This window comes from Actinia tenebrosa, unplaced genomic scaffold, assembly GCF_029948245.1.
Source record: "Actinia tenebrosa isolate PJP-AT-01 unplaced genomic scaffold, QUT_ActTen_1.0 PGA_scaffold7__59_contigs__length_16204524, whole genome shotgun sequence".
NCBI classification, from domain to species: Eukaryota; Metazoa; Cnidaria; class Anthozoa; order Actiniaria; family Actiniidae; genus Actinia; species Actinia tenebrosa.
This window is the reverse complement of record NW_028292584.1, coordinates 4,721,407-4,732,414: the sequence shown is the minus strand read 5'-3', so window position 1 is coordinate 4,732,414 and position 11,008 is coordinate 4,721,407. Positions and strand designations below refer to the sequence as shown.

At 36.2% G+C, this 11,008-nt stretch overlaps 2 protein-coding genes across 2 annotated transcripts; one reads left to right on the top strand and one right to left on the bottom strand.

Annotated features, from left to right (window-relative positions):
• The first annotated feature begins 6,407 nt into the window (after positions 1–6,407).
• Positions 6,408–7,715, top strand: LOC148905384 (uncharacterized). The gene has a single exon (XM_089040373.1). It carries the CDS (start codon positions 6,551–6,553, stop codon positions 7,631–7,633), a length of 1,083 nt encoding a protein of 360 aa, XP_088896499.1. The 5' UTR covers positions 6,408–6,550; the 3' UTR covers positions 7,634–7,715.
• A 65-nt stretch (positions 7,716–7,780) lies between these two features.
• Positions 7,781–10,201, bottom strand: LOC148905383 (uncharacterized). Its single transcript, XM_089040375.1, has 3 exons — positions 10,028–10,201; positions 9,851–9,913; positions 7,781–9,072 (listed from the first exon to the last, which is right to left on the bottom strand). Exons 1-3 carry the CDS (start codon positions 10,132–10,134, stop codon positions 8,385–8,387), a joined length of 858 nt encoding a protein of 285 aa, XP_088896501.1. The 5' UTR covers positions 10,135–10,201; the 3' UTR covers positions 7,781–8,384.
• Positions 10,202–11,008: the final 807 nt, after the last annotated feature.

Sequence of the window (11,008 nt, the reverse complement as noted above, 5' to 3'; positions counted from 1 at the left end):
GCCATCTCCTCTCCTCTCCCCTCCTCTCCTCTCTCTCCTCTCCTCTCCTCTCCCTCCCTCTCCTCTCCGCTCCTCCCTCTCTCCTCCTCTCCGCTCCTCTCCTCGCATCTCCTCTCCCTTCTACGAAGACAGACTATAATGCTACGACGTACGTATGGAATCAGTGTATATAAAATTTTCACAAACGTACTAATATTCAATTTTGGAAGGGAGAAGAACTTGAGAACCCGTAGAAAAACTTTTGTGAGAAACGAGAGAACCACACATCAAGCAAACTTCATTCCGGCAATGGATTAATTGGTCGACACAGCGGCCATCTTGGATCGCAAAGTATGAGGGCGGTGTCCAGAGGGCAAAACAAAACAAAGATGTTGGATAATGTATAGAGTTTCGTGTGTTTCTCTCTGGCTGTTTGTCTTCTGCTGTAATAATGAGAGGCGACTTATAAATAATAATAATATGTACTTATTGACTGAGTGGGAGGGCCGTACGGGAAAATATTTGGCTCGAGGTGATGCCGTACAAATGACCGAGAGCCAAATATTTTCCCGTATGGCCCGACCTAATTCCGTCAATAAGCATTTTATCATATAACCCTATATAAATAAATAAATAATAATAATGATAATAATAATAATGATAATAATAATGATAATAATAATAATAATGATAATAGTGATAATAATGGTAATAATAGTGATTGAACCGGGAGACAATCCCCATAAAGAAATGAAAGGCGTCGACTTATAAAGAAAACAAATCGTCAAGCCTGACATCTACATTTCTCCCTTATACATCCAGTAATGCGATCCAAGATAATCAACGTATTGCCGAAGTAGTCTATTTGTTTAATAATATGTACTGTACTAGCAATTCGACGCAGAGGTCTCACGATGGCGAGGTTTTACTACTGTGTTAGCCTTCTTTTCCTGTTTCTCAAAATATTAATTACTCACTGGAGCTAGGATTTTGTTAAACGTTTTGCTGGAAAATGCGATCTTGTCGTCTCTTTTATGACTGTGTGGTATTTTGAAGAAAGGGTAAAATAATTGTACTGACAATGACTTGTACAAGGAAAGCTGTTTGTCTAGACTTTTTATCGAGAATAGGATTCCATATTTAAAAATATCTTTTATATTGATTTTATTTCACATGTGACAAACGCTTGTCAAAGTTGTCAGACGCATTTTAAAAATTAGTGTCAAGCAGCTTTCAAACGTCTGTTTTTCAAAGAAATAAGAGGAATGATAACAACACAACTATAGTGAACATCATCCAACATGGCTGCCACTTTCGTTCCCTTAGGAATAATAACAAACCACCTATAGTGAACATCATCCAACATGGCTGCCACTTTTATTCCCTTAGGAATGATTACAAACCTCCTATAGTGAACCTGATCATCCAACATGGCTGCCACTTTTATTTCCTTAGGAATGATTACAAACCACCTATAGTGAACCTGATCATCCAACATGGCTGCCACTTTTATTCCCTTAGGAATGATTACAAACCTCCTATAGTGAACCTGATCATCCAACATGGCTGCCACTTTTATTCCCTTAGGAATGATTACAAACCACCTATAGTGAACATCATCCAACATGGCTGCCACTTTTATTCCCTTAGGAATGATTACAAACCACCTATAGTGAACATCATCCAACATAGCTGCCACTTTTATTCTCTTAGGAATGATTACAAACCACCCATAGTGAACATCATCCAACATGGCTGCCACTTTTATTCCCTTAGGAATGATTACAAACCACCTATAGTTAATATCATCCAACATGGCTGCCACTTTTTATTCCCTTAGGAATGATTACAAACCACCTATAGTGAACATCATCCAACATGGCTGCCACTTTTTATTCTCTTAGGAATGATTACAAACCACCTATAGTGAACATCATCCAACATGGCTGCCACTTTTATTCTCTTAGGAATGATTACAAACCACCTATAGTTAATATCATCCAACATGGCTGCCACTTTTATTCTCTTAGGAATGATTACAAACCACCTATAGTGAACATCATCCAACATGGCGGCCACTTTTATTCCCTTAGAAATGATCACATGTATTTTCTCATGTGCAAGAGTTAAACAAAAAAATGATACTCTATGGAATGCCACGTGGTCTGAAATGGGAAAACGTTACTACAAGCCAAATAGGTCTATGCCAGAAACGGATTTCTCTCAGTAGCAATGTCCCCAGTCTCCCTCCCTCGCAGCCATTTTTAGTCTCACTCCATTCCCCCACGGTTCACTTCTCTCCCCACAAGTGAAGCGTAGGAGAATGCGGAGCAACACATCCATCCATAAGTCTCACCACTCGTATCAATCCGCCTTATTTAGACCCTTTAATTGTCTTTTGAAATTAAACGATTGCATTTGATTACCCTATAAGCTACTTTAAGCCATCGTAGTCTAAACATTCTAATTAGGTCATCATTCTAACGTACTATTGGCTCTCAAAGTCACCATCCCATAATTGTTTTGCACGAGGCTTGACAGTCACTTAAAAACTGTCTTTGCAGGAAGTAGTTCGATTTAAGAGCTCTTTGGAGGTAGTGAAGGCAGAGTCGATTGCTAAATATTTTGTGAAGGAGAATTTTGCTATCATTTTTGATAAAAATTTTATACGAGAAAAAGTGTTTAGGTAAGTTTGCATTTAAAATAAATTATAATTCTAGTGCTTATTTTTCCTTTAGTTGACATTTCTATATCACTATACGAACGATTAATTATCATCAAGTTCAACAAATTTTTATTTTCAATTTTAAATACTATAAAAAAAACATTTTATTGCCTCTCTTTTTTTAGCTTGAAAACAAAGATTCTATTTTTTACCCCATTCACACCAAGGCTTAAACATGTTTTAAAGTGGTTTGACTAAGCAGGTTTGGAAAACTATCTACGAACACTGCACAATATTTGGTGAAATAATGCATGTAAACTATCCTTTGTCTTGCTCTGATAATATTTTAGAAAGTTTCATTATATTGTAGGTTTCTAGTTTCTCAATTTTTTTCCTAATGAAAACATAGTTTAACTAAACACGTTTAGGTGTGAATAGGGTATTTAAGTCTGTAAACTAGATTAGAAGTATGTTAATATGTAAATATTAAGTTTCGCAATGTTATTTATACATCTATTTCTCTATTTATTCCTTTTTTTCCTTCTAATTATATATAAAAAAATTAGTAATGCCAACTTTAGTTTATTCAACTTTTATTATTTATCTACGTTTTATCTTCTTATTTACGTTTTTGACTTTAATTCAGTAGATTACGTGTAGGGAGAAAATCACTAATAGAATCGTTTTAATTTACTTATGCTTGAAGTTGAGTGTTGAAAACTTAAAGCTTCATATCCAAGAAGAACTTTTCTAGGAATATTTTGGATAGACTTTTATTGTAACGGATTCTTTCTATTTTTTCTATTTGAAAATAATATTAGAATTAATATGAAAAAGACAATTTCGATACTTTTGCATTTTTGGCTCGTTTGTTTTTCATGTTTTCTGGTTTTCTTCCCTCCGTAAAAATCGACATGTTAGTTGAACGTTGTGTGTTGTGAATATTTGAACGTAGTGCTAGTGGTAGTGAGTGAGTTGAATTTGTTTGATGTGTTGTTCTCTCGACTTTGCCACGAGGGATTTTTTTCGGGGTTCTCTGTGTTTTTTTTCCTTTCCATAAAAATTAGATCACCATGTGAGTTGAGTGTTGTGTGTTGGTTTTATCTATACCTGAATGTTTAGTGGGTTCTGCTTTTGTCACGAGAGGTTGTCTCCAGGTTCTCCCTAAGAGAAAATCACCGAATGAAGAAGAAAATAGCCCCTTACGGGAAGTAATACTTTTAAAAAATATTAAATTTTATAGTCCTATCGAGTTTTTCATTTCTTTTCTTATCATCTTTCCATCATCTTCATTTCAATTCCACCTGTACGTAGTCTCATGCCTCAAGCTATTTCCTAAGTATGTTTTTCCAATATGCTAAATTCTCTCCAAACGTAGGTTATAAATTCTAAGGAATGAATTTTGAATGAATGAACTTTATTTATCCACGGTTAACGACTCAGTTACACTGCTTTTCAGGCGTGCCTTGCTAAAATTTAAGCAATAAATACAAATAAGGAATATAAAACTATCTATTTATATATGTAATAATATATAATTATTTATACTTATTTCAATAAAGTTAGTCACCAAAAACCTAGAAAGCTGTGATCGCTGAGAATCATGGGGAAATGTTTTATTTTCAACAAGTAAAGCTTTTGACACAAACTGCAGCAGTTGAGGATGTTCAGAGGAGGTGAACTTGTAACTGGTAAAAGATCTCAAGTCCATCACAGTTTTATCAAGCGGTTGAAACATGTAAAATCCTTGTCGGTCTCAGCTTTGTAGCTTTTCAGATGACTAACTTTATTGAAATAAGTGTATGCTATCTACCTATACTAATATCTACCTACCTATCTATCTACCTATGCTAATAATGTATCCTAATTACGTGTAAAAATGTAAAATATACATGTTCATTTATAGAACTAATTATTTAAGGGTGCATTGCATGTTTTTCGCTGCAGAGCTCTTTTGAAGGATTCCAAAGTATCGAGCTCTCGCATTTCGTTGGGCAACTCATTCCAGCCAATAGCACCACGGTAGAAGGAGCGTTTCATAAGATTGGTTTTTGGCATGGGAAGCTACTTTATACACCCATTGTATTCATCACTACCACTAATTCCATGCGGCGATAGAAAATCAACTTTTCTATTTTCAAAGAAGATGACGCTTTTGCATAGAATCAATCTTCTTGTTCAAGGATGCGTAGGCAACTTGCACAGAATATTTATAGCCTCTCCATTTATTATCTTTAAAAAATTGGGGGAGAAATTACATATTCATAATAATAATTTTTCTCTTTTTTTAACGTGTTCTGGAATTATTTTTGTGTGTTTTTGAAGGTTTTACTTCTACAATTTATCCAGATTATAATTTTTCATTTGAACTTAGCGAAAATACTTGCTTTAGAGTTTTCGATCTTTCAATTAAGCCCCGTTTACACTAGCGATTTTTGCTGCGATAATAAATAATGGTAAAGAATTTATTTGTAAAGTTTTTTTCTGGATACCAAGATTTTCCTAGACGAATGTCTCTTTTGAGACAATAGATTTCACATTTTCGAAAATTGCCACAAAAATCGCCGCAAAAATCGCCGCAAAAATCGCCGCAAAAATCGCCAGTGTAAACGGGGCTTTATTTTCAATGTCTTAGGTTATGCAAATTCATTAATAATTCATAAGTTAGTTTATTTAATAAGTGAGCTGTTTCCTTTCCCTTGTTTCCTGTATTTTGAATTATCTTGCGTCAGTTGTGCTTTATTCTCTTCAGACCACATGACATTCCCTAGGCTAGATTCTTTGTTTGAGTTGCCTCTATATTCATGTGTCTTCTTATGTGCAATCATTAAAGAATAGAACTGTATTTGTGCCCTCTGATTTGTAGATTAATTGTTACAATTTTGAGAATTATGATAAAACATTTGCGGAACCACTTCCTACCTAAAATAGCAATGCTAATCAAGTTAGGTAGCAAATGTTAGTTAAAAGTCAGGCAAATAAATGATACTCATTGCACCTTTTTCTCTCTTGATCAACGAGTCAAAGTAGATCACTTAATTAGCTGTACTACATGGACTTCTCGCTAATAGTTGCCCAATTCATCCTGCAGAACCCCACACGCTAAATTCGAATTCCATCTGTAAGTTAGCCATGCCCTGACTAAAGGTTGTTTCATGCAGGGATCGATCTGTGAGTTAGCCGTGCCTTGATTTAGATCAGCTTAGAAGTTGCTAAAGGGTTCGATCTGTGATTTAGCCGTGCCTTGACTTTGATCAGCCCTGAGGTTGTTTCAGGGTTCGATCTGTGAGTTAGCCGTGCCTTGACTTTGATCAGCCCTGAGGTTGTTTCAGGGTTCGATCTGTGAGTTAGCCGTGCCTTGACTTTGATCAGCCCTGAGGTTGGTTTCAGGGTTCGATCTGTGAGTTAGCCGTGCCTTGACTTTGATCAGTCCAGAGGTTGTTTCAGCGTTCTATATTTGTGAGTTAGCCGTGCCTTGAATTTGATCAGCCCAGAGGTTGTTTCAGGGTTTGATCTGTGAGTTAGCCGTGTCCTGACTTTGATCAGCCCAGAAGTTGTGTCATGGGAGAGATTTTAATTGAAGATATATATATATCGGGTTATTACCATTGGAATCATCACTTATTGAAACTGTCGCCTTTGCCGAACAACTTCCAAACCCTTAGCTTATTATAAACAAGCTGTAGATGTACAATACTTCAAAATCTTGAAATCAGAAGTACCCTAATGGTTCTCTCCGCCCATGTAATGATTAGAGAGTTTAAGATAAGACCGCTACGGTAGACTACTACGGTTGAACGCGTCTGGTGAATACTGGATCGAGCATACCGTATGCGGTTCAGTGGTCGCAAAAAATGATATATTTTGATTCGCAACCGAGTGCTATCCGAGTGTTGGCTAGCAGAAATGTCGTTTGAAGATATAAGAAATGCAATCGTCATTGCCTTTGCTGATGGTATTTTGAGAGAGGATGAGTTCTTGATTTTATATGAAGAATATAAACCCTCTAATCCTTCTTATCCATTCTGGAAATACGACTCCTTTTGCTTGGATGACTTGAGTTCTAGCGAGTGCGAATCTAACTTCAGAGTCGCAAAAGAGGATATACCAGTGTTAGGGAACCATCTGCAGCTACCTGTACGCTTCGTTTGTTCTCAAGGGACTGTCTGCAGTGGATTAGAGGGCTTGTGCATGCTGCTAAAGAGATTGGCCTACCCTGGTCGGTATTACGATATGATTCCTACGTTCGCTCGTCCAATACCCGAGATAAGCATGATAACAAACACTGTGCTTGACTGGATTTATGAAACTCATGGTTTCCGTTTATCCTCCTGGAATCAACCTTTTCTCTCCAGAGCATCTCTTCAACGATATTCAGAAGCCATATTAAGAAAAGGCGCTCCTCTAACGAATTGTTTTGGCTTCATTGATGGGACTGTCCGTCCAATATGCAGACCCGGCTTACACCAAAACGTAGTATACAACGGACACAAACGAGTTCACGCGCTAAAGTTTCAAGCATTAGCACTTCCAAATGGTTTGATAGCCAATCTTTACGGTCCAGTGGAAGGGTGCCGACATGATGCAGGGACGTTAAGAGACTCGGGACTCTTGGGAACCCTTGAAAGAATAGCTTTTAACCCAGCAGGGAACGTTCTCTGTGTATACGGTGACCAAGCCTACCCGCTCCGCCCCAACTTGATGTGTCCCTATCGCGTTGGAGATGTTCCTGTTCTAACACCTGATATGAGGTCTTTCAATGAAGCTATGAGCTCAGTCCGAGTCTCCGTGGAGTGGTTGTTTCGCGATGTCTCGAACTACTTCAAGTTCATTGACTATAAGAAAAACTTAAAGATAGGATTAAGTGCAGTAGGAAAGCAGTACATAGTAAGTGCATTGTTCAGAAACATGCTCACTTGTTTGTATGGTAATACAACCTCTGAGTCATTTCAAGTTGAGCCTCCAACATTAGCTGACTATTTAGCATAAAGCGCATAATATCCTGTTGGAAACATTGCAACGCTCTTCTGTTTGTCTGTTGTTGTTTTTAATAGAATAAAGTAGGTCATTACACCCCTGAAATAGATCTTATTTAATTTGATACATTTTAGTATACCCCAATTGAAATTCCATCGGTTACATCTATTTTCTTGGGTTTATTAAGCCTTCTGGTAATACATCTTCATAATTACATTAATAATTGTTATATTATAATAATAGTTACTATAACCTGGTCCAATTGACTATTAAGCCTGGTTCACACGAGCAACGCAAGTGCAAACGCAAACGCAAGAAAATGGAAAGGTTTCCATTCTTTCATTTTTAACGTGTGAACCGTACCGGTGAAAACGCAAACGCAATACTACAACGCAAGCCAGTCCTTTCGTTTGTTTGTGTATTTGCGTTGCTCGGGTAAACCAGGTTTTACACTTTGATCAGTAATAAATATTTACAAATACTTAAAATTATTCAATATATATTCACAATAATATTATTTCTATAAGTTGAATAATGCAGTTTTGAATAAATAGCTTACATACGTAACACACGCATCTTGGTTTCTCATACTTTAGTTTTGTTTTGTGACTGATATACTGTACGATATCGATAAAAGCATTTCTAATAGAACAAAAACACTAGCTAGTGGAAAGTATTATTAAAGTGCGTTTCACATTACATTAAGTAATGTAATTTAACATACAAATCCAAATAAGAACCGAGTGGTTTAAGAGGCAAAAACTTATTTTGCTAGTCTTTTGACAATGTCAGCCATAAGTTGCATCTGTTGCTGTTGCAATTTGTAATGTTCCTTTTGCTGTTCTGCTTGAAGACGCATTTCTTCTCTGCGTAACTCAAGATCTTGCTTTCGCAGAGCGGTTTCTACTTCTGTTTTTTCAGCCAAGTACTGCAGTGCTTCTGACCCTCCTTTTCTTGTTTTACGTCTTTTGGTCAACGCCTGCTCTACTTGGCCGTTCCCCTCTGAACCCGAATCACCACCTTCACTACCACTCTTTCTTGTTTTAGACCATGTTTCCATTGCATTGTTCCTAATGAATATGGCATTTTGTCTCTTTTTTTCCTGATTTTTTTCATCCCTTGCAACTTGGATCAGCGGAGATTTCATTTTTTCGACTATTTCTTCCAATATCATCTCATTTTCTGTTTGGTCATCAGGAGCAATGCCACTTGCAGACTCTTCATTCCTGCTTTTTTTCTTGAAGTCTGCCAACAATTTGTTGAAACGTTCCCTCACACTGCGTTGATCTCTAGGTTGACTTGAGAAATGAGCATAGCAGTTGATCCGTTCTGCTACTTCTGTCCACCTAAGACCTGCTTCTTTAGTCCCAGCTTTGTAGGCAAAAGGCTCGAGGGATACTATTTGTCGTAGAAGAAGTCTATCTCGTTCCTCTGTCCATCTAAATGTTCCACTGTAAATGAAATAAAAAAAGAAATAATTTTTTTTTCATGCCCTAAACATAATTGAATACCAAGTTATAGTAAGCGAATGATTAAGTGCAAATATATTGTACCCATGAAATAGAGAAAGGGCTTCCATTACATCTGTGTAATAGTTTGCTGACAAAATCGCAAATTTAATTTAGTGCAATTTTTTTTACTGAACAAAGACTAGCGAGAACTAATTAGTGCAATTTCTTAAAAAGTGTCTCACGGATATAAGGAAAATACTCTAGCAAAGCACCTCTCTCAATATATTGCTCATAATTGATTAGTGCCAAGAAAGACAAAACTTTATTAAACTATATTTTAACAGAAAGAACGACACAAGAAGGAAATGAAAAAGTTTATCAACATAAGTTTTTTTTTCCAGTGAGGATGTCGCAAGTGCATGGTTGGTTTATTCCATGTTAGATGCAAATTAGTTGTTGTTAGTCCAGCAAAATATTTCATGGTTTTAAACTAATTGCATTCAAACAACAATAATGATGACAATAATAATAATAATAGTAATAACTATAATAACAATAACAATAATAATAGTACATTATTTTCCTACTTCGTTTCCTAAGTGTCGTGGGATTGAAAGTACAAATATAAAAATATTTTAGAGCGAACGCTTGTTGCAATTAAAATAAGGTGATGTGACAATCAACCCCAACTAAGAAAAACATTTTAATGGACTTTATTCTCTCTCTGCATTAACTCTTGTGAAAGAATTACAAAGTAGTTTTGATTGTTTTTACTTACTTATTGCGAAGAGAACCGGTGACATCCGACTCCACACGTGGAACATTGCATGGACTTGTGGAACTAAAAAATTGCGATATTACAGCGTGTTAAATTGTAGCAAGCTATACAATACATTCTCCTAAATTTAACCTGATATACGTACGCATTTGCCAAAAACTCATGATAAACACTCACCAGTTTTCATTTTCTGCATTCGGCGAAGCCATGGCTGAAATAGGAAGCCAAAATGATACCGGATTCACGGCCAGCCACTGCATGCATGAATTTTCATCCATGCGCATTGAAACTCGTCCCAGATCACGAACCGCGTTCAACCGTAGTAGTCTACCGTAGCTGCCCTATCTTAAACTCCCTATTGTTGAAGTAGGCTGCAGTGCAATTATAATTCCATTAACGCCAAAAAAACGTCTTACTGTTTTGTTTTTGTTTGTTTTTGTTTTTGTTTTTGTTGTTTTTTTTTTCTTTTTTAAAGTTCTTCCTTCTTTTCATCCTTGTTTTCTTTCTTTTCTTTCTTTCATTCATTCTTCTTTCCTCCCTCCCTCCCTCCTCCCTCCCTCCCTCCCTCTCTCCCTCCCTTCTTCCTTCCTTCCTTCCTTCCTTCCTTCCTTCCTTCCTTCCTTCCTTCCTTCTTTCTTATTTTTCTTTCTTTTCTCCTTCTTCCCTTTCTTCTCTTTTCATCCATTTTCCTTTCTTTCAATTTCTCATTCATTCCTTTTAATGACGTTAGGGATAATTTTTCTCGTTCTTTGCCTCAGACGCTTTTTAAAGAGATTATTATTTTTTAGACAAAAAAAAAAAAAAAAATTAGCAAAAAAGAAAAAAAAATTCAAAATCTTAAATACTGTACTAAATTACGTCGTTAGAAAATAATGCCTGTCAAAAGTCAATGATTAAACACCCACGATATAATGTTATATTTTCTACTTAAATACATCCTTATAGAAAACAAAATATATACTTTCGGCCATGTGATGAGCCCTTGAGTCTTAGCAAGCATAAGAAAGCCAGGATCCATTTTACAATCTCTTTATCTCGTATATTGTAGGTAAGTTAGAAGTGTGAACGATATTTGAAGCTTAATTTACAAATTTCTGATATTTATCTTTAAACATAAGCCACATCTTAGCGACTCTTGAAAGAGATCTTGAAAGCGAA